Source organism: Rhinoderma darwinii, chromosome 1 (genome assembly GCF_050947455.1).
Source record: "Rhinoderma darwinii isolate aRhiDar2 chromosome 1, aRhiDar2.hap1, whole genome shotgun sequence".
In the NCBI taxonomy this organism is placed as follows: Eukaryota; Metazoa; Chordata; class Amphibia; order Anura; family Rhinodermatidae; genus Rhinoderma; species Rhinoderma darwinii.
In genome coordinates this window covers 69,242,168-69,266,788 of record NC_134687.1, presented here as the reverse complement: position 1 = coordinate 69,266,788, position 24,621 = coordinate 69,242,168, and the positions used below count along the sequence as shown (strand labels likewise).

The 24,621-nt window shown below is 39.9% G+C and overlaps 1 protein-coding gene across 2 annotated transcripts in view; it reads left to right on the top strand.

The window, feature by feature from the left end:
• LOC142750501 (gamma-aminobutyric acid receptor subunit alpha-2-like) overlaps window positions 1-24,621 on the top strand; it is a 159,544-nt gene that overhangs the window by 13,239 nt on the left and 121,684 nt on the right. The window contains exon 4 of one of the 2 annotated variants that reach the window (XM_075859504.1): window positions 13,828-13,845. The exons of the other annotated variant lie outside the window; for it this stretch is intronic. Coding sequence (XP_075715619.1) covers window positions 13,828-13,845 — 18 coding nt within the window. The remainder of the gene's footprint in view (window positions 1-13,827; window positions 13,846-24,621) is intronic. 2 annotated transcript variants of the gene reach the window in all.

Genomic DNA, 24,621 nt, shown 5'->3' with positions numbered 1-24,621 from the left:
GCCCACCACCGCCACAAATTTCTTATAATTTACGCCAAAAAATGACCAGACTACCTTCCTGCCCCTTCTATTGGATAGGTAAATAAATAAAAAAAATACTCACCAATCCGTTTCTCCCCTCCAGTTCCCTCATGACTCCAGTGCTGGTCATACAATGCAATGATGCCGGCCAGTGTCAGGACGTTGTATGTGACACAGCACTGATGACAATGAAGTTCTGCGACTCACATAAGGTCCTGACGCTGCCCAGCGTCAGGTCCTTGTATGAGCGGTGCTGGAATAATGTAGGAGCCAAAGAAGGGAGAAGTTAAGGCGAGTGGGGCACGGCCCAGCCTCATGATGCAACACATTTATTAAGAGGCTTTTGTCTCTTAATAAATGTGTCGAAGTTTACTCCAACTTTTCAGTCTTTCAAGACCAGCGTATAAAACTCCAGTCTGAATAAATTCCCCCCGTTCACTTTATTGAGGTCCATTGTTGTTCTAGTATTTTTGACAGCAAGAATAGTGCTGCAAACTTCACTATTATTGCCGTCAAAAATACAGGAAAGCTTGACTGAAAATTTTAGGGAACTCCGAATGGTAGTGTGAGCAGAGCTTAATAGATAAAATGTACAGAAGAAAGCCAAAAGGTAAAATATAGTGTTAGAGAGAAAGAAACTAAATTCAGATATGGGGGGAGTGTTATAAACTCCCCCCCCCCCCATTCATATAAGTATTTCAGTACCTGGATCAGAAGAGGGAGATACATCATATGTTATATATTGTATTGGGGTGGTAGGAGCACCCAACCATATAGAAAAAAAATTAATTTCCATTTTTTTTTACACAGTTCTCAATTACGTAAAAGTTGTAGAAGTGTTTCCATAAATAAATAAACAAATACATAAATAATTAATAATAATAATAAGAATAAAAAAAACAACAGTTTTTATTTTACAGATGCAGCTCAGTTGGTTATGTTTCTTCCTATATTACACTACGCAGTTATGAATATTAGTTTTCTCTCAATATATAAGGATCTGCCATGCTTATAAATAGGGGGATGCTCTTCCCGGCAAGCATATAACATAACTGTTATCCCTTATCTTCCCTATGCGAAATTGAGTCTTAAGAACAATGCTGTATATCTTTGTTTGGATTGCCTGTCTTTAGGCACAGTATGCAGTGTAATGTATCTTCTTCCACAACCTCCATTATTAATCTGCTTCACATGATCTGTCTTATATATATATATATATATATATATATATATATATATATATATGTACATATATATATATATATATATATGTACATATATATATATATACATCCCTTATATTTGCTCAGTTTGAGTTATTCCTCGTAGAGGAATAACATTATTATATGCACATGGGTGCAAGATCATTATTCACAATGATAAAAGTGTAATAGGTGTTGAGAGAGAGATAGCCAAGGATTTGTATCCGGTGTATCTCGTGTGTGGGATCAGAACATACCCTAATATTACAGTTTCACAAATAGAAGCATCTACATCACTATTGCTCAATTAAATGTAATATAGCCATATGTAAGAAAAACATGACGTTAGCTGTTGTCAGTGGTTCCCATAGAAACTGAGTTCTTAACCATCACAGATGGTAGCATTTAATAAAGAGAATTTTTTTCACGTTTTCTTATACATCCATTGTTAGTTATGAGCAGAGGACACACGGGCAATTAACAATTTAGCATCACCGAAGTTGTTATTTAAAGCTTTCTTGGCTACAGGCAGTGTTCTCATTCTCATTAGGTGACGTTCCAATAGTTAAATTGGGGTCATGGCTCTTATCAGAGCATGTCATTTATAAGCACAGATGTGTCCCTGTGTGGGAGAACAAATAAATATAGTCAGGGTTTGTCTTGTGTTTGTGACAAATATACCGATGCGGTTGTTAGACTTGTAATTAAATGAGTAAGAAATGTTATGTTTTTCATATAAGCACCAGTTTATATCACTAGTAATACTAATAATTGCACTATAAAGTAAAATACATATAAAGATGTACACTTGTCTGTGAAGTCCGTAAAGTTATATTTTCCCTTGGCACTTATTAGTACTACTGTGTATGTCATACTGTATCTGTTTTGCATTGTAATCTATTGTTTGACCATTTACACAGAATTACCACAAAATTAAAACAAAACATTTCCATGAAATTGAGTTTATTAGTGGGAAAACTGTATAGGTAAATAGGACTTTCAGATATTTTCCTTCATATTAGAGGTTCTTTACTATTCAAATGATCAGTTCTGATGGATAAGAAATCAATGATCTGCAATGTTCTTCGTAACAATGATACTCGTCAGTTGTTTACAGGCTCCATGATTTTCACTGGTCAGCATTTATGCTGTCGCTGTTTTATGTTGTGTTATGTTTTTGGTGACATAAAATTAGTTGATTTAAACTTTTCGTTTTGCCCATACAACGTTCAGTCATAACATTAACACCTTGGCACCGCAACCATTTTTAGATGTTCATTTTAATTTTTTTCCTCTCCGCCTTCCAAAAGCCCTACATTTTAGATTTTTCTGTCGATATATGCGTATTCACCATGTGCGTTACATAACATTATATTGGAATAGTTTAGACTTTCACAAATGCAGAAAAATTGGAAAATAGTTTTTTTTATTTAACTTCGATTATTATTATTATTAAGATTATTATTATTATTATTATTATTACTACTATTATTTTGGTAAATGAATAGATGCACAAATATAGGCCTCATAGCAGCATAAAGATGGCAGACCTGGGGTCCTGGAGGTCATGACAACCATCGGCACCCCGAGAACACGTTGCTCAAGGGGTGTCCCGCATTTGGAGGGGGCCGCACATTTCATTCTAATGGCTTAGACGCTGTGGTCACTATTGACCTATTCCGGCCATTACAGCGGGGTGTCGGCTGTTCGTTACAGCCAACACCCACTGTTATGGAGCGGGCATCTGGCAAGGGGTGGGATATATATTAGGCAGCAAGTGAACAGTCAGTTCTCAAATTTGATGTGTTGGAAGCAGGAAAAATTGGCAAGCGTAGGGATCTGAGCAGCCTTGACAAGGATTGGGTCAGAGCATTTCCAAAATGGCTGGACTTGTAGGGTGTTCCCAATATGCAGTGGTTAGTACCTACCAAAAGTGGTCCAAGGAAGGACAACTGGTGAACCAGATGCAGGGCACCCAAGGCTCGTTGATGAATCTGGGGAGGGAAGGCTAGCCTGTCTGGTCTGATCCCACAGAAGAGCTACTGTAGCACAAATTGCTGAAAGAGTTATTGCTGGCTATGATAGAAAGTTAAAAAGATAGACTCGAGCACTCTGTGGTTTTCAAGTTGCAGTATTCTTTTAATCAGAAAAGGGCAAAGAAACTTGTGTAACGTTTCGGCCTTAATTCTGGTCTTTATCAAACACTATTGCTCTTGTATATAAGATGAGACTGCTAGATAATGTAGCGCTAGGGATTGCTAATTATCACCAGTGATGGGTGCCCAAATAAATAAAGTAATGTCCAAGAAAAAATAAGTCATTATTTTGCATAAAATATATTTTATTGCACATACAGTACATAAGAACAAAAACCCTACACATATTAGGTATCTACACTACCGTAATAACCTGAGGAATTAATTTAACAGGTTATTAACCACACAGAAAAAAAAATTCTCCTGCATAAAACAAGGCCCCATATAGCCACGTCAATAAAAAAAATAAAAAAGTTATGGCTGCTGAAAGGCATAGAGGCAAAAAAGGAAAAATAATGCTGGTCATTAAGGGGCTTATGATATTTTGTTTGTCAACCAGTTTGTTTTGTGATTTAGTATGCAGGAAATATTAAGGTAAAGACCAAGGTTCTTGGCCACTGATGTTTGACATAATAGGACTACTTTAGCAGATACATTAGTACTTATTTTTATCTCTATTACGATACCTTTGTAGTGCGCGCTATGATTCAGCTGAGAGACCAATGCTATACTTGTTATGGATCTTTGCAGTAATTATCTCTCTAATGCAGTTCTTTTATTCCAGCAGCACACACAGCATCATTTTCGGTAACATCTCGATCATAAATAATTCCCAAGATTAGCAATACCTACACGTGAATTATTAAAACTGCCATCTATAACAATGTCAGCATTTATTTTTTCTCCAACTAATACTCGACAACCTATTCTAAAGACATCATTGTCCTGTTAATAACATTTTGTATCAGCAGTAGAAATATTATAAAACAAGTTAGATATTTTACAAATTAGGCTTCGTTCACATCTGCGACGGAGTTCTGATCATGAGTTAAGTCAGGCCTTTCCATCAGGGAAACCCATGAATGGAAACCATAGCTTTCCATTTGCATTGCCATTAATTTCAATAGTAATACTTATGTCGCTAATAGTTTCCATTTGTCTCCATTCTGTACGGTTTCTGTTTTTTTGGCGGAATCAATGGTAATGCAGACGGAAAGCTATGGTTTCCGTTTGGTTTCCGTTCATGGGTGCCCCTGATGGTAAGGTCTGACGGAACCCCAACGCAGATGTGAACTAAACCTTAGATATTTAGTGGAGGATGGAAAATCCTAAAAGTTAGAGTTTAAATGTCAAAATGTTGTGAAAATTTTTTTTCAAAGTAAACCCCCCATTCTTTACTATACAATACGTTTTACAATTAATTCCAGTACAACAAATGTCTCTTAAACTCCTGTATTTGTTGCCCTTTTTATGGTGTATATAATTATAGGATATGAAGACTAATTTTATAAATGATATTTTTCCTTTTTAAATATTAAAGGGTAACTAAACTTCCAAAAACTTCGTAAATGTTATAGTGACATGTCAAAAGTTTCGATCGGTAGGAGTCTGAGCACTCAGACCCCCACATTCGCTAGAACGAAACAGCAGAATCGCTCGGGTGATCGCTGAGCCGCTTAGTTTCTGATCGGCTTTTCTTGGAAAGTAGAGCAATTGGTGTACGGGCTCATAGACTTTCTATCAAACTGGACATGGTTAGAGGTGTTTAAAGTGTAGCTAAACATTTGACAAACTTCTGACATGTCATAGTGACATGTCAGAAGTTTGGATTTGTGGGGGTCCGAGCACTGAGACCCCACTGATCGCTAGAATGAAGCAGCTGAAGAGCTCGTGTAAGCGCTCAGCCGCTTCGTATCTGTTTGGCTTTTTCTGGAAAAAGTCGATGTATCGGAGTACGGGCTCAAAGACTTTCTATTGAGTCCGTACACCGATACATTTATTTATGGAAAAAGCCGAACAGTCACGAAGCAGCACGAGCACTTCAGCTGCTTCGTTCTAGCAAATGGTGGGGGTCTCAGTGCTCTGACCCCCACCAATACAAACTTCTAACATGTCACTATGACATGTCAGAAGTTCGTCAAACGTTTAGCTACACTTTAAGATGTTTTAACCACTAATCTAAGGAATTCAAAGGAAACAAACCACTATGCAAAGATGGTAGAGAAAATTCATTCAGATGTCTGAGGAAATTTCATTTCTTGCAGTTGCCACTTCTATAATGAAAGAAATGGCTTCAAAATTTCTAACCACATCCAGTTTATTTTGACTTACCTCTGCTAGATACAAGGAAAAGAGGGAGATGCATTATTAACCCTTTCAGCTTTAAGGGTGTTTTGGGCCTTGATGCCCAGAGCAAAATCTCACCTTTTGGAATGTAAAGGTGATTATTTATTTTTTTAGTTAACACCCACATTTGTGTTTATTTGTATTTTTGCAAGACACATAGAGCTTTCTTATTATTTAAAATTCGAGCTGAAATAATTTGATTTACTAGGTTAAATTTAGGGGAAAATAGTCAGAACAGGAAAAAAAAAAAATCTTCCTAATTTCCTTTTCTTTAATGTTCTGTTTTAAGGTAGTTTAATTAATAATACTTGTCCCAAAAATGAATCCTCTAGTTCTCCTGTGCATAGCGATGCCATATATGTATATATTGTGTATAGCACTGAGAACAAAGACACTATATTCATTTTACATATATCTCCTCTTTTAACTTTAGACGCAGCACCTGTACACGAATGGAAATCAAAACTTAGTGGCTGGGGGTAATTATTATATATTTGGGGTAATGTACATTCTGCGTGACAGCAACATGACACATTGTGCTTGTGGGTTCAGAGAGGTAGGTATTTACTTTTTGGGGGGGAGAGGGGCGATTTTTATGTGTATAATTTTTTTATGTAATTATTGTTTTTTTTTTTTTTTTATAATACATTTTAGCATAGTATGGCATTTAGGCCAGAGAATGTTAGTGTCAGACATGGACATCCCAGCACTGCAAAATTCCCGGTGACTGCAGCATTCCTATACATGTATTAAAAATTCTTCTCACATACCTTTATTATAGTGCATGAGGCCCCTGTCACAGTGGAATTGTACAGCCCACAGATTAGTCCTGTGTAAAGTATCCACAGGCTGACTGAATATAACTAAACATGGCGTCAGTCATGTGACCCCCCCCCCCCCACACACACACACAAACAGTGTTTGGGCAACATGTGAATAGGACTAATGGTGGAATAATGATAAACAATTGATTCACTATCTCTATATGATTTATAAAATGTCTGCCTGTCTCTAGGTGATGTGTGAGGTTGTTAATAAAGTTAAATATTTAAAAAAAAACACAGAGGAGACGGTGGGAAGAATGTAAGAGCTGCTCGTCACAGGCACTGACACGATGATAAGATGTTGCTGGAGGTAGAAATACATTATAGCTTCTGCCCCTCAATAATCTATTATTTACCTGTTATATATCTGGACAGGGTTACCTGAATGGCAGGGGTCACATTATGTGGGTCACATGATTGTCCATTGTTATCCCATGGGTCCTTTTTTATTGACATCTGTGGGCTATACCATTTTTTTATTTTTAGACAGAGGCAACTTCACTGATATAAGAAAGGTATTGTAATGACGGGGTAGGGAGACAGACAGGTGAGCCCTAATCTACCCACCACTCAGTCCCTGCCTACTTGCACGGCCCATCCTAGGCGACGGCGTACAACTGGGCGACGGTCCCTACGCTCAATAACTGCACGACAGACCAACAGACAAGGGTACACAGAAGCTAAGGGAAATGGGGCAGTTGCCCACGGCAACACCGTGAGCAACAAGAGTAGTGAACGAGCCGAGTCAAACCAGGAGTGTACAAGGTACCAAACGCAGAGCAGGAGCGTAGTCAGTAAAGCCAGGGTCAATTTGAAGCAGAGGTCAATAGTATTAGCAGGAGCAGCAGAGCCAGGAAACCAGGCAGAATCACAGGCAAAGGAGGAGCAGGAAATGTAGGTATAAATAGACCGAGGGCGGGAGCTAGCTCCGTCTGGCCAGGCTGTGATAGGTTCTCCCACTCCTCAGCCTCCCAGCCTGAGTGGTAGCAGATCGAGTCACTCTAACAGACCTAGGCACAGATGCAGGCTGATTAACCACGGGCGTCGACAAAGAAGCTGTGTCAGGCAAATCCATTACAGTACCCTCCCTTTTATGAGGGGCCACTGGACTCTTCCTAGGTGGACCTGGCTTGTTGGGGAACCGAAGATGGAACTTCCTGAGCAATAACCCGACGTGAACATCCCGGGCATGTACCCAAGTCCTCTCCTCAGGCCCGTAACCTCTCCAATGGACCAGGTACTGGAGGGAGTTCTGGATCACCCTGCTGTCCACAATCTTGGCCACCTCGAATTCTACCCCTTCAGGAATGAGAACAGGGACCGGAGGTTTCCTCGAGGTAGCCAAGGACGGGGAGCATCTTTTCAGGAGGGAGGCATGGAACACGTTGTGTATCTGAAAGGACGGGGGTAACTCCAGCCGGAAGGAGACAGGGTTAAGGACCTCAATGATCTTGTACGGCCCTATATACCGGGGAGCAAATTTTTTGGACGGGACTTTAAGGCGCAAATTTTTTGAGGACAACCACACCAGAACCCCGACCACAAACAAGGGGTTAGTAGAACGTCTCTTATCTGCCTAAGTCTTTTGGATGCTCTGGGACATAATTATATCCACTCGCTGGTTCTCAGAACCTGAGGAGTTGGGCCTTAAACGGAAATAGAGCCTACAACTCTCCCGGAAGGAGAAAAAAGTGTTCCGGTCCCCTAAGAACTGGTCAGGCAACTTGAGGTGGGGTTCTAGAGGTGAGGTGGGGGCACTACCAGGGTAGCATCACGCTGGTTGCACCTCTGAGCCAGGTCTTGGACCTGTAGGGAAAGACCCTGCATTTGCTGAGCCAGGGCCTCAAGGGGGTCCATAGTGTGTCAGGGACCAGGGTAGAAAAGGTATTTGGGCCTGTGATTACCTAATGACGGGTTAGGGAGACAGACAGGTGAGCCCTAATCTACCCACCACTCAGTCCCTGCCTACTTGCACGGCCCGTCCTAGGCGACGGTGTACAACTGGGCGACGGTCCCTACGCTCAATAAGTGCACGACAGACCAACAGACAAGGGTACACAGAAGTGAAGGGAAATGGGGCATTTGCCCACGGCAACACCGTGAGCAACAAGAGTAGTGAACGAGCCGAGTCAAACCAGGAGTGTACAAGGTACCAAATGCAGAGCAGGAGAGTAGTCAGTAAAGCCAAGGTCAATTTGAAGCAGAGGTCAATAGTATTAGCAGGAGCAGCAGAGCCAGGAAACCAGACAGAATCACAGGCAAAGGAGAAGCAGGAAATGAAGGTATAAATAGACAGAGGGCGGGAGCTAGCTCCGTCTGGCCAGGCTGTGATAGGTTCTCCCACTCCTCAGCCTCCCAGCCTGAGTGGTAGCAGATCGAGTCACTCTATCAAACCTAGGAACAGATGCAGGCTGATTAACCACGGGCGTCGACAAAATAGCTGTGTCTGGCAAATCCATTACAGGTATGTGAACAGAATTTGAAACACATGTAAATTAGAAATCTGTATGATTTCCTATTCTATAAATAAATTAATAGAACAATTAAAAAGTGGACAATCCTTGCTATGTCATTGCTGAGCATTTGCAAATTAAAAAGACATTTCATTTTTGTTCTATTTTTTAAAACCTGTATTTCCTCAGATTCAGTTCCGCTTGGAACACAATAAGAACGATTCCCTTTGAAATAATTAATCCCATAAGGTACCAACATGCATAAAATTCAATGAAGTTTAATTTAATGGAGTTTTTTTTCAAAAATACTTTTCATTGAAAATTGTACATGGAATGATAGAAGCCCTAATAACCACTGTCATTGTTCACATCTCTCCAGTGGTTATTGCTGAAGAAAAATGGCAAATAACTGGAGAAACTCCAAACAATAGAGAAGGGTCACCCTAGAGGGGTCTCTTCTCTGTGAAATCTTACATTGCCGATCAATGGAAAACAAACTTAAATCTATATGAAAAAATGCCATAGTGTAAAGAGGATTGTGGTATTGTGAATTGTATATTATTAATCCTCTCATACCGCTTGGTGTGTTGAAAGAACAATATGATAGAAAGTATAACAGAGGCAATAGACATAATTACAAGGGTTACCCCATGTAGAAGCTGCATGAGGCAGTGATGCGCATGGGGTCCTTCAGTAGGGCTACATTATGACACCAATCCTTTACCTTTACATGTACAAGATGGGATTTTGGTATTGTTCATATATATTTAATAAGATACTTTTTTGTTTGTGTCCTATATTGGATGTCACATAATTTATTCCTTATGGACGGAGTACTTTCAATTTGTACAGTACTTTATTCAGCTTCTACAGTAACTCTCCTTTTGATCTTGCTGGGGAGAATTCATGTATATAACGAAATATTTTTTGAGGTGTCTTTTTCTTTCCATTAGATAGTTTTTGGATTATACTCATTGGATCTTGTAAAAATCTTATTAAAGGTCAGTGCTACTTGGGGGTCACATAATTTTGTGACCTCTGTGTTAGTCCTTCTTAGCTGTCTTTAACCTTTTTTTCGTGTTTTTTATGTAGGACATAATAAAGTTTATATTTGTGTGTTGCATTTTTCATGTACTGTATGTAAGTGGTATTCTTGGTCAGTAAAAATGTTTAGGTAGGTGGTACGTGTCAAAATAACACCCACATGAATGCCAGGACCCAGGGTTTAGCAGCAGAACCTTGCCCAGAGCATCACACTGCTTCCACCGGCTATCATTCTTCCCATAGTGCATTCTGGTGCCACCTCTTCTCTACTCAACACGCACTCGTCTGTCACCTGACGTAGAAGAAAACGTGATTCATCAGACAGGCCACCTTCTTCAATTGCTTCATGGTCTAGTTTTTGTGCCCTTTGTAGGCACTTTCGGCAGTGGACAGGGGTCAGCATGACCGGTCTGTAGCTACACAGCCTTAAAAGCAGCGAGCTGCGATACTTTGTGTGTTCTGACACCTTTCAACAGCTCGTGCTACAATAGCTCTTCTGTGGGATCAGAGAAGATGGGCTAGCCTCCACTCCCCATGCACATCAATGACCTTTCGGAGCCCATCACCCTGTCCCCGGTTTATCGGTTGTCCTTCTTTGGACCACTTTTGGTAGAGTACCTACCAAATCACTGCATATCAGGAACACCACACAAGACTTGTCATTTTGGAGATGCTCTGACCCAGTCGTCTATCCATCACAATTTGGCTCTTATCAAGTTACTCAGATCCCTTACGCTTTACTATTTTTCCTGTGTCTAACACATCAACTTCGAGAACTGACTGTTCCTTTGCTGCCTAATATATTTCACCCGGTCACAGGCGCCATTGTAACGAGATAATGAATATTATTCACTTCCCCTCAAACTATCATGTTTTAACGTTATGGCCGAACTGTGTATATAAGTAATATTTATAATGATGGGAATGGTTTTCTAGATGGAAAACCACTCTAATCATTGCATATATCTTGCCATGTTGCCTTTTATGGCCTGCATCTCAACAGTAAAAAAAATTAGAACAATGGATCAGGAGCTCCTCTGAACTGGGCGATATTAATCTTTACATCCCATCTATTAGGCCTTGTTTACACGGCGCTCGAAAGAACCGACGTGTAAACATGACAAAAACGTTAGCGTTTTTGCAAAGACCTTTTTAAAATACAAGCATTTTTTATGCTTTTTTGTTGTGTTCTGTGACGCATTTTGAGCGCGATCTCTGCGCGTTTCTTTGGCGTGTAATTAAGACTCCCATTGTCTATGGGAATTATGCGCATTTTACATGCCAAAGAATTGCAGTGACGCTTACTTCTTTATGCAACACATTTGTTTCATACGCTTGCATAAAAAAATGTGTTGTATGCACTAACAACGCGCTTTCCCATTGATGTCAATGGGAAGCTTAAAACAAATAAAATGCACGCCGTGTGAACAGGGCCTTATTGTACCCATAGTATTTTTTATTGTTTATTCAACTTTCAGACTGGATATAATATTAAATGGGACAGACTAAAGCTGGCACTACATGTGTAAGGTGAGAGCTTAGGTGGTGTACGACCCCCTGTCCAGGTGTTTTGCGACAAAGAGGGTATTAAGTAGGAGATATCTTGCCAACTGAAAATATACTTAGCCGATTTTCACAGCACAACCGGCCATGGTAGACAAAGTACAAAGTTCACTTCTCGATATGAGAAGAATGAGACACGACTCAGGCAGATGATTGCCGGCTGACTCCGCTTGCTTGTTGCAGACACGGCCATGGGCGCCCCTTGCTGATTGCTGATACAGGCGTTGGTCTGGCAATGTAAGGCTGAGTAGACTGCAACTGGCTTTCTTGCCATCCACGTGGGAACACTCCTCATCACTGCTCACACGACTGTTGCCCGTCACCCGCAATTTTCTCCAGGTCCCCAGACACAGGCCCAACGCTAATCTTTACACTACTCTAACAGATCTGCAGCAAGTTTCTCTTTCTATCTCTATAGCGCAGCCTGGGTTCCATCTCTTCCACCCAAACACTGGCTTGGCGAAGAACATTATATTATAGAACTTGCAATGAAAATAATGTTTTACACACTTATTAAAGCACTGCCATCAATATTAAATATTAGCAATTAACCTGGAAGTAGATACAAAAGGCAGCTTTATTTTTGGACAAAACAACGATTTCTTCGTCAGGTCTATACATGTTTAGTGGTTAAAGTGCTGATAAAATAGAGAGGTATGGCTCACGGGATCAAAGGTGCAAAGGGCATAGCAGCAAATCAGTACACGTATTAAGTATCATAAAGGTACAGACTTATAAGAGGTAGTATTCTACATTGTATCAGTTCATAAAAACTTAGGCACTCATTTAAAAAAAATTAAAATAAATCTATGAATATTATGTTAAGTTTTATAGCTAAAATTATTTATTATATATTTTAAATGTAACATAACTCCTTTTCTTCCCCCTCCTTTCCTACCTCTATAATGATACTACTAAGAACAACGACAATATTCATACTATTATGCCTTTGATGGTTTTGTTTTTATTTGCCGTCATTTGTCATAATAATAAATGATCACAAAGTTACAGTGCATTAAACATTCAAAAAGATAACCACATAAAACAATATGACCTACTAGGGGAAAGCACAGTCAAGGGCATATCATAAACAATCGCCCTTTTAATCCAGTACCATATACGGTACTGTAACAAATATACACTACTTAATCTAATCCTTCCTTTAAGGGTGGAAATTTTCCCCCAAAAAATTACACATATTTGATATTTATTAGTGAATACGGAAAATGTTGTTGTTTTAATTTCATTCAAATGGTGATTTTACTATATTCTGTATTTAAACATGTGACCTAACAGTATAAGACATGCACATGACCATATTATATAAATTTCACGAACATAAATCATGTCAAGCTCCATCAGATTCCGTATTATGTAGGTATTATCGCCTATAAATATTGCTGAGCCATTATATGGAGAAATGCAGAGGCACCATATAGTGGCACACCGAGTGCCTACTGCTCCGCCGTGCACAAACCTCTTAAGTGTGCATGAGACCTAACTGTCATCTGTCTTCACTCTGGTAACAGGATTTCAGCAAAATTCTGAATTTAAGTGTTTCGTGTGAATAACCAAGTGTTTAGTATTGTAATTAAAAAGCATTTTAATGAGGGAAAAAAAGAAATAATTCGTACATTTGTAGCTTATGAAATTTTAGTTGCACAGACTAATAAGGGTTTTATCTCTAAGATATACGACTATTAGATGGCTAAAAAAATCACAACAGATCTCTATTAGTTCACGTTCTAAATGGACAGAAGATTTGGGCACTGTCTCAGATGAGGGATGGAAACGAATCTACAAAATTTCACACAAGGTTATTTTAAATGGGGCACATAAAATTGCTAGATTTTTGATAACACATCGCCTTTACTACTCCAAATATTTTTTACACAGAATAGGTTATTCTGATTCCTTGAATTGTCCTAAATGTGACTCACCCGAATATAAATGGACACATTTAATATGGAGATGTCCCAAGTTGGTTAAATATTGGACAGATATAACAAGTGAAACTATCCGGATATACAAAATGAACATCTGTATGAGTCTGAAAATGTGTATACTGGGTGATCCAGATCAGCTTGGGGTTATTACTCCTACGATTTTAGGGGTATTAAAACTTTTGTTTGTTGCTAGAAAATTAACCGCCAGATTCTGGCTTAGTAAGAAGATTTCAACTCTTAAATTATGGAAATCTGAAACCTCTAAATTATTGTCATATGAGTTTTATATCTATAAATCCAGATGGTCTCTGCAGAAGTTCCCTGCTATTTTGGAAAATGGATTGATATTTTTAAACCTTCTAAAACACTATTTTTTTTTCTCCTTGCTGCAGTATGGAGAGTGGAGGGAGGTAGGGGCTCGAATAATGTATAATTTGTGATATGTTTGAAATACAATATTTTCTTTTCATGGAAAAATAGTAAAAAAAAAATAATTTTTAAAGGCTATGTCAACCTTCAGAATTTTTTTATTTTGATAAATATATGTATTATGTGTTATATCATTTTTCCAATTGACAATTATTAAAAAATTATATTTCATTTTTGCTCTGCAGCTTCTATTTTTGTACTATACATTGAAGCTGCATAACGCCGATGTAGGTGAATCCGTAAGTCAGCTCCCGCCTCTAAAACTGAATATAACCCTAATACCAATCATATCTAAGTTCCTCAACTTATTGTGCAGATTTAAATTGTGAAATATTGTAAAAGAAAAATATTAATGAGAGTGGTCCTTCAAGGTAGTGTGGAAAAAAATCTCACATGGGTTTTAGGAGCATTCTTAGGCCCTGTTCACATGTAGTTTTAGATTTTGAACTGCTCACACTTTTTTTCCGTGTCGTTTTGTGATCTTTTTTGCCCGCGGCCATTGAAGCTACTGCAAGGACCATGGGCGAAAATCGCAGTGAAAACCGCTCAGCTGGTTTTTCCTTCCTCCCATTGATTGCAATAGGAGGTCAGAGGTGGAAACTGCGGCAAGAAAGAACATGCTGTTTTTTTTTTCCATGAGAGGCCAAAAGCCCCCTTGGAAAACAAACCGCCTCTGCCTCCCATTGAAATCAATAGGAGGCAATTTCGGCCATTTTTGGCACTAAATCTGACGCGTTTTACGCATCAAAATCAGTGCCATAAAGCTTTGTGTGAACTGCCCCTTTGCAAAAGTTAGCAGCACTTGTATATTCTGGGCAGCACGATGGCTCAGTTGGTAGCACTGTTGCTATTTGCTTATGCACTGGTTTCCTAGGTTTGAATTTGACCAAGGATAACATTTGCATGGAGTTTAGGTTGTGTGTGAGTGATGACAATCTCTGTACAGCACAGCAGAATATGTTGGCATTCTTTAAGCAACGTGATATAAATAGATTTTTTTTCTTTAGTCCCTGATCCCCACCCCGTATCATTCCAATTTAATTATGTAAACTTATTATAATGTGATATATAACTTAACAATAGATGTATGTATTCTCTTTCACGATTATACATTTAAAATACAAGTTATTTTATGTCAAAATTAAAATGTTGTGTAAAGTGCATTTTATAGCGTACACACTGAACAGTCGTAATAACATATAACGCAGTATAACTCATGCAGATACATTTTTATGCTTATAGGTTGCATGTACAAATAATAAATCCAGGGAAATATACACCATATCATATTGCAACTTCTTTTTACTTGAATGCACTGTTAGAAATGTTTGCCTCTCGTCGTGATCTTGCTGGAAAGTGCTGTACATTTGTTTTATCATTATCAACACATATTTACGTTAAAGTTCAAAAGTCAGCACAATATTAAATGGTGTTTAATAATTTATCTTGGTGGCATACAGCGAAAACAGCAGTCACAACTTCTGTGTAACTGCATAGTTTTTAAGGATCAGCACAAAAATGCAAGAGCTAAGCAAACCATTCATATACTGCACAGAAACATTATATGCATGTGTTTATGTGAGAGTTTCATCTATCCTTTTCAATTCTTTCTTTTGGAATTGTAAAGTGTAGCTAAACGTTTGACAAACTTCTGACATGTCATAGAGTCATGTCAGAAGTTTGGATTGGTGGGGGTCCGAGCACGGAGACCCCCACCAATCGCTAGAACGAAGCAGCTGAAGTGCCCGTTTGAGCACTTAGCCGCTTCGTGTCTGTTCGGCTTTTTCCGGAAAGCCGATGTATCGTGTACGGGCTCGTAGACTTTCTATTGAGTCCGTACACAGATACATTTATTTCCGGAAATAGCCGAACAGACACGAAGCGGCTGTGCGCTCACACGAGCACTTTAGCTGCTTTGTTCTAGCGATTGGTGGGGGTCTCAGTTCTCGGACCCCTACCAATCAAAACTTCTGACATGTCACTATGACATGTCAGAAGTTTTTCACTTTAAGCAGCTAATACCTTCATAATTATAGTAAACATATCTGGAATTTATTATACATTATGTCACAAATAGGATCTGTAATTTTTGGAAAGACTTCAGTAATTTTTTTGGCACCTACAATGGTCGTCTATGTCCCCAAGCTTTACAGATTGCCAAACAAATGCAGAAAATTTAGTTTTATGAAACTGTTTTGGATAACCAGTTACCCCTATGTTTCTTCTAAGGTCCTTATTTAGTATATTAACCTGCAAAACTTGCTTACTGTGTTCAGTTGATTTTTTTAAAAATCTTTATGTTTTTTATTAGACTAATTAGAAATCGATACATACAAAATCATATATTTTTTTCTAATTCCTTATCTCCCTCTCTCTCTATCTCCTCCTAGGTGGTAAGTGTTGGGCAGTTTATTTGGTTTAATCAATATGGCCAATCTAATTTTGATTAATACACAAACACGTTCAAAAGTTCACAGATCCAGCACTGGCCTTAGGGATGTTTGACCTGTGTGACTGCATAGGGTTCAGTCACTCTCCAGCTCTGAAGGGGGCAATGCCATCAACACAGCTGATCAGCACTCAGGAAGCTGCAGACAATGCGGTGCTAATGTGTTGTCATGGCACCCAGGGGCCTACTAACGGCACCCAGGGCGGCCAAGTTAAAATGTAAAAATACGTTTAATAACGTTTTTAACAATATACAAAACAATATTAAAAGTTAAAATAAAATCTTTTTTTTATTTTCCAAAATTGTTTTTCCCTAAGTAGCATAATTGCCTGTGATCACTAAGTTTGTTTGGTTTTGCCTTCTTCTTCTTCTGAATGAGTCGGTATAAGAAAGTTTAAACTGGATGGACATATTTTTCTTTTCTATAAATCTAACTAGTTTATTACCCTTGTTGATTTGAAGATTATGTCCACCAATATCAAAGCTGTACAAAATAAAGGATCAGTGACCCTGCAATGTGCAGAACTGAAGAAATTGCACACAAGCAGCCAGGCATTTTAATAATGTCTCCTGGGAAGGGTGGAACCCACGGTGGATAATTCTTTATCAGCATGGCTATAAACTACATAAAGACAGCTGGTTAAATTCAAGTAATAACATCATGCTACAGCCAGTGCTTATATTCCAATCTTTACATTAACACTGTAATACCCATGGCCACGGGCCGTCGGATTTACTCACCTCCCGTCGGCCACACCCATGGATCTGTGAGCGCTGGCCCGCATCTCCTCCTCAGGAGATGCCAGCACTCACTTCCGCTTCATTCTGTGGTGTCCCGTAGGGTGTGCGCGCACGCTCGTGCCCGGCCTTAAATGGCCAACGTGCGCACATGAATTTAATATGTAATTAGCCCATACTCACCCTGGACTATAAGAAGGGCCCCTTCCCTCATTGCCTGAGCGTTGTTGTGTTTACCCGTGTTAGTCTTTGCAAATGGTCCCTTAGTGGTTTCCAGTTCCCCGTGTTCCCGTACCTGCTACCTGTATCCCGGGCTACCTTGTTCCTGTGCCATAGAGAGTTGGAGTCGTGTTGTGCCGTATACTACGTCTTCTGTGTTACACCGCGCCTGGTGTCTGCCTGCTGTCAAGGTCCCATCCGAGTCTACCATCGCTACTGTCTGAATTACCCTTATTCGAACTATAGACATTCACTTGGTATCTGTCACGATGCGGGGTGTGGACCCACTGGGCCATACCGCGTAGCGGGATGGCAGCTGGCCAAACAGGTAAGTACAGAGTTCAATTAGTTCAGCGAGAGTACCTGAGGCAATCTTAGGCAGTAGCGAGGCAGGCACGTCCAGGACTAGGCGGCGGGAAGTCGTCAGGTGAGGCATAGCGGATCAAGCGTAGACTGCAGCACAGCACGGAAATACCACAACACGGCAATAGCACGGCAATGGCACAGCACGGCAATGGCACGGCAATAGAACTAGGTAGCACGGAAACAGGATACGGGATACAGGAGCAAGGTACACTGGGAACTGGAAGACACTGGGAGACCATAAGCACGACAAACAATGGGTAACGAACAACGTTCTGGCAAAGAGCAAGAGGGCAGAGCCCTTTTTATAGCCCAGGGCATCCTGGGCTAGATTGCAGAGTTCCTGCAAAAATGCGCGCACTGGCCCTTTAAGGGCGTGCACGTGCGGGCGGGCGCGCCCGCCAAAGACACTCGGAGTCCGGAAGTGAGTGCCGGCGCCTGACAGGAGGACGACGCTGCAACGAGGTAAGATGTCCATGGCCATGGCCGTCGAGGTTAACGACCGAACGACGGATCGTGGCCATAGACGTTACAGTATCCTGTAGGCTAGCTGCTATCCCGCTACGGTAGTACAGCCCAGTGGGTCCACATACCCACCGATCGTGACAAACACATTATACGCAAAATAGAGGCTCCATATATTGTTTACCGGCACTGAAAATATTTATCTCAAGGTGGTAGTGGGTCAATTAGACTTTTACAAATTAAATGTGACTCCCTGATATACTTAGCATGTGTGAATCGCGACTCCACGTTTCACTAATATACAAACACTTAAAAGATAGAAAAGAACACATGTACTTTGTTTAGAACATTTTAGTTTTGCAAGTATAAACAAGTTTCCATTGATTTCAGTCTATTTTTATGCTTGCAAGCATGAAAAAGGCATTAGTTAAAAAGGAAAAATAATGGTCCGCTCACCATGCACTTAATCTTGGACAGCATGCTTGTATTTCATCGGTGCTCAGGCGTGGGTTCCGCGTTGATAGCAGATAAGGGTATGTTCACACGGAGCTGTTTTCAATGCAAAACAGCTCCTGATTTTCAGACTTTTTTGAGCAACTCGCGTTTTTTACGGCCTTTTCGCTGCGTTTTTTACGGCCGTTTTTTTAAGCTGTTTTCAATAGAGTCTATGAGAAAACGGCCACAAAAACGTGCCAAGAAGTGTCCTGCACTTCTTTTGACGAGCCGTCATTTTACGCGCCGTATTTTGACAGCGATGCGTAAAATAAAGGCTCGGAACAGAACACCGTAAAACCCATTGCAAGCAATGGGCAGATGTTTGCAGTTGTAATGGAGCCATCTTTTCAGGCGTAATTCGAGGCGTAAAACGCCAGAATTACGTCTGAAAAGAGGTCGTGTGAACATACCCTAACAGTTCACAATAAAGTTGATGTCCGGCACATGATCAAGAGAAAAACATCTTCTTTATTTCATATGGTTTAAAAAATGCAAATGTAGTATAAAATGTTAACATGGCAATGAAGTGGTTAACGTGTAGACATTCATCGCGTGCCCTTTTTCCACCTGGCTCAAATTCAGGCATACCAGTATAGGAAAACTAGCTATGAGTAAGATCTTGATGGTTCGAAATGTGTAAGCATCCTATATGGGAATTTTTATCTTTTCTCTTTTTAAACCTTATGAAATAAAGAACTTGTTTTTATCTTAATCATGTGCTGGGCATCAACTTTAGAAAGGCAATATTTCTCTCATATGCATACATGTAGTATTCCGCAGCATATGTCTACGCTGCGGAGAAACACGGGTCATACACCAAGTGTGAGTGCACCCTAACCAAGAGATCTGGCAGACCTGACCTAATTATGTATTAAATGATAAGCCTTTCATCTGAATGGCGGGCATGTAATTCTACATTTCTCTTATGCAGCTTACCTTGGCGATAACAGCCAGTTACGGGAGCTTCCGATAAGATCGGCCTGCTTTAATTTTGTGTGAACAATGAAATGAGAAGTACCGTTATCCAAAAAGACCTGTTGATTCTTTTTCTATCACCAAATCATTTCCTTTTCTATATGTACCAATTTTAGCAGAAACACTAAACTATGAATGGAAATCTAACTTTTAGTTGTCTTCACTATGTAAATGGATCATTATAGATGGCAGATAATTATAGATTGATGTATAATGTGAGTCTCCACCACAATTGATGTTCAGATGGATGTACCCCATCTTCAAATCTAAGTACAGTTCACAGAAAACCATACAATAATTTACACTAACCAAATTATAACATTTTCTCTTATCTTAAATTTTCTAGTGTTATGAAGAAATCGCTTTGAATATATTTCTGTACAGATAGTCTTTTTGCACATTTTTAAAGCCTACTCTACTTACAGAAGTTTTTTTATCTGTTGCCACAGATTTTCCACAGAAGTCCTCCCTTCTGCATGTTTTGATGGCCTTTCTCCACAACTGCCAACTTCTAAAGGTGGCCATACACTTTGAATAGCTGTCGGCCGAACATTCGTTCGGCAAACAGCTATTCATAGTGAACTCCCCATACACATGTTCAGCCAAGCTTTGTGTTTTCAATGTGGAGAGGGAAGTAAGCCGCTGCCAGCCACCTATGGTGGCGGCTTATTTCCCTGAGAACAAAAAAATCGGGCGTTGAAATTAAGCATGCCCGATTCTTCTTTCCCCTGACATCATCTGTAGAGGTAGGGTCGGGAGGCTCCCATACACATTAGATGGTCAGCGGGGCCCAACGGAATTAGAAAATGCAGCCGACAATAATTGAAGTACAAGGGCTTTTAGAATGCTTTCTGGGCTGGTGGCCATGCTGTATATAGAAAATACGTAGAAAGGTGGGGACCTATAGCAAAGATCAAAATGAGCCCATTATGGTTCTAGACAGAACAGAACAGATGGCACTGGTGTTTGGTTTCACGCCTTTTTTATGGCTCTTGACTAGGGCTGGGTGATAATGAGCTACATCAAAATCATGATTAATTGAACATGTTACCTCGATTACAATTAATGAATGATTATTTAGGCCACACCCATTTTTGCATACGACGTCCCCTAATTGCATGCTACACTATTGAATTAATTATTTATCCCTCTGCCTGCTGTATACTACTGTATACAATATACCCCCTGACACTGCCCCCCACACAGTATATTGCCCCATAGCTACCCCCACACACTATAAGGCTCCTATAACTTCCCTCCACACAGTATAATGCCCCTATGGCTGCCCCCATACAGTATAATGCCCCCATAGCTGCCTGTGCACAGTATCATGCCCCTATAACTGCCCCCACACAGTATAATGCCATTGTAACTGCCCTCCACACAGTATAATGCCCCTATAGCTGCCCTCCACACAGTAAAATTCCCCCTATAGCTTTTCTCCACACAGTATAATGCCCCCATAGCTGCCCTCCACCGTATAACCATACCTCCACACCATAGATGCCCATAAACAGCCCTAATAGTGCCTAATAAAATACATATTCACCTAACCCCGTTCCAACGACGAGTGGAAGAGATCCCTCTGTTCCTCCACTCTGTGTGGTTTGGCACAGACAGGAGCAATCACATCATTTCTGTCATGTCCGGTGGCTGTGGGCCATTAGGTTCACTCTCCTCCTGACGGCCACAGCCATGGGTCTTCGAGCGCTGGCCCCAGTCTCCTCCTCAGGAGACGCCAGCGCTCACTTCCCCTCACCTCGGCCGGGTCCTGTAATGTTCAATCAGCCCATGAGTGCCCTGGACTATAAGAGTGGCCCAGCCCTTTGCTTCAATGCCTGAGCGGTGTTTGTTGTATCCTAGTTTGTCTAAACAAATGGTCTCCCAGTGTTTTCCAGTTCCCAGTGTTTCCTGTATCCATTGCTATCCTGGTCAAGGGCCGTGCTGTGCTGTAGTCGTGTTGTACTGTATTCCATGCCTGTCCTGCTACTCCACGCCTGACGTCTACCCGCTGCCTAGTCCCAGCCAAGCCTGCCTTGCTACTGTCCGAGCTGCCACAGTTACCCTATACGAACTATAGACTGTGACCTGTGCCCTGTTGGCCAGCTGCCATACTGCCACGGTGGTACGGCCTAGTGGGTCCATGAACCCTATGTGACAATTGCCTCATGCTTGTCTGCGCTGAGCTGTGTGTCCGGTAATACATAGTGAATGGTAGAGCAGGGACCTTACGGTTCCCTTCTCTCCCATTGGATTCAACTGTATCTGTGTCCTGGGGACACAGATACAGTTACAGTTGAAACCGGGGCAAAACATTTTTAAAAAACGAAATGCGCAAGGTGACGTTGGGTAATTGCGCTGAATTTGAGTTTAGTTTTGTTTTCTTTTCGATTAATTGCCCAGCCCTACTCTTGGCCCTATTCTCCATACCCCTACCTGCTAATAATGCAGCTTCTCTGGAGGGGAGGGGAGGTGTTCTCACCACAGAATAGTGATAGGTGTTTTATACTATTGGCAGATGGACTTTACATTGCCTACCCTAAACAAGAATTAAGTGTTTTTTTATTAGTTGCCATTAATCTCAATATCTCTGAAGGTAGGATTTTCTGCTATGTTGTGGTTGTTGTATGTGCAAACATATGCTTAAGAAATATCCTCATTTAAGAATAGAACATAAAAACAGACAAGATTTCACATTTTGTATGAACAACACAACTAAATCTATAACTAGCTGTGGTTAGTGGACATTTCAGGTAAGTCAACACACTCAACCGCGACTGGCCATGCTAAGCACTTCTTCATGATTCTACACACGCACTGTTCTGAAGAAAGATGTGAGCATGCTGTCTGTCTGGGATATTTGCTGGATCTCATGAGTCTTGATAAAAACACACAGATCTATAGGCCATTCAATGAATGATGGCTTTTTCTTCAAAATCAATGTTTTCTTCACTTCCCATGCACCAAGGTGACCAGGCATATGAGAAATGATTGCACAAAGAAAAGTGTTCATAGACATTACATTAATATATTTGTGTATTTTGTTTATATATATATTATCTATAGATAGATAGATAGATGATAGATAGATAGATAGATAGATAGATAGATAGATAGATAGATAGATAGATAGATAGATAGATAGATAGATAGATAGATAGATAGATAGATAGATAGATAGATAGATAGATAGATAGATAGATAGATAGATAGATAGATAATTTTTGAATGATCATAGAATTTTATGTGAACATTTTGGTAGACGATTGTGATATTATGATGTGGGTTAAATCACAACCTCATTGCAATAGATCGTCTCACTGTAGATAATGTGTTGTGCAATTATTTCTATGGTAAATTAGTTATGGAAATTGTCAAATGTGAAAAATTGAAGCTGAAACGTTATATAGAAATTAATTGAATGCCAGTTCCACACAGTTGATGTGTATAAATAAAAATACACCCACTCAGATGTTGTATTATTGCTTTGCAAGGAGACAAAAAATGCATCAAGCTGTCAGCTTACAAGTCAGGTCACAAGTAAGATAATGAATGATATAGTCTAGGTTCTCTTTTATAGCATATTCCAATAAATCACAGCTAAATCATTATGTCACTAGTGACCTTAGACCTTGGATTAGTTGACATGTCAGTATGCAGCACACACAGGGATGGATTAGCAAAAGGAAAGTCGGTATTGTAGAAATAAATTTATAATGATGTATTCCACACAAAGGCTGGGGATATCACACATTTTAGTCATTGCAATTCATTATGACCAATAGTAAATGTATTGTGTTAATTCAGCTGACACTTCCCCACCCAAGCATGTATAGCCTAAGGTTACCTACAGAGATAAGGATTCGGCATTCTCAGAAGATGTTCAGGGAAGCAAAATCTCCAGTTCCACCAATGACTACCCCTACTCTTGTGTTCTCATATCATATCTCTACCTTCATTGAGCACTATGAATATAAGGGAGGTAGGCTATTGGAGTTAAAGGTATTCACACCTGAATTTCCATGCATTAGGTGGAATATGGCCGTGTTCATGTGTTTAGGTCCGATCCATCAGGTTTCTGCTGCCCCTGGTGGGCAGAATAGTGTAGTAAGAAAGCAAATGCAATTATATTTAGCTATGGAGGTAGTCATTTTTCCATGCAAAGTCACTAGGGTCATTAAAAAAATGATAATAATGAGTTAATTTTTGGTGGATCTTATTATTCTCAGTGGATTGTTCATAAAACTACCATTCAGGCAAGCAGATAAAGGAATTTTTATTAGGATGTCTGATGAATTTTCAGACTAATAAAATACATTTCCATCAATTAAAAAAAAACATTGGATTTTTAAAATGAATCACATAATTAATTTATTTGGCCAAATTATTGTCACAGGCTGTAACAAGTCACCATGAAGCCCCATAGCAAAACAGCAAATGAGTTCAGGAATTAGAAAGGTTATGGCCGTTAGGGTCTAAACTTATTCCCCTGTATATATTACTTATTTTCTTTGGCCTTCATCATTCAAATGTATCCACATTTTGAGCGGCATTAACACGGTGATCATTAAATTCCCCTCACGTCACTGCTACCTACATATTTTTATTATCTTGTAAAAAGGGGTCGCCCTTTAATAAAATATATTGTTGACACAAATTTTTAGTTCTCAAGATGGCAGCACACCGGTATACAGTACTATGCTATTTATTCTACCTGTTTATCATATGTGGGGTTCCTTAGCATGCCTAATATAGCCCCACATTTATTAAGCCCTGTAAGAGCTGCTATATCTGCCTGGTAGTTATATCCTTGTATTGAGGCCTTGAATTTATATTTGTCGCAACCCTATGGCGATGATACCTATAATATTTGGTCACATATTTGCTTAAATTAATTTGCTTCTGTTGGCAGGCAAGCTTTCCTAATTTAGGCTTTAATTTCCTTCTTTTGCAGTAGAAGCCTATCTACTGAGCTCAATTAATCTTTGTACAGAGAACAAACCTTTGCATCCTGTTCTTTAGAATTGGAATGGATGGAATGACCCATCATGCA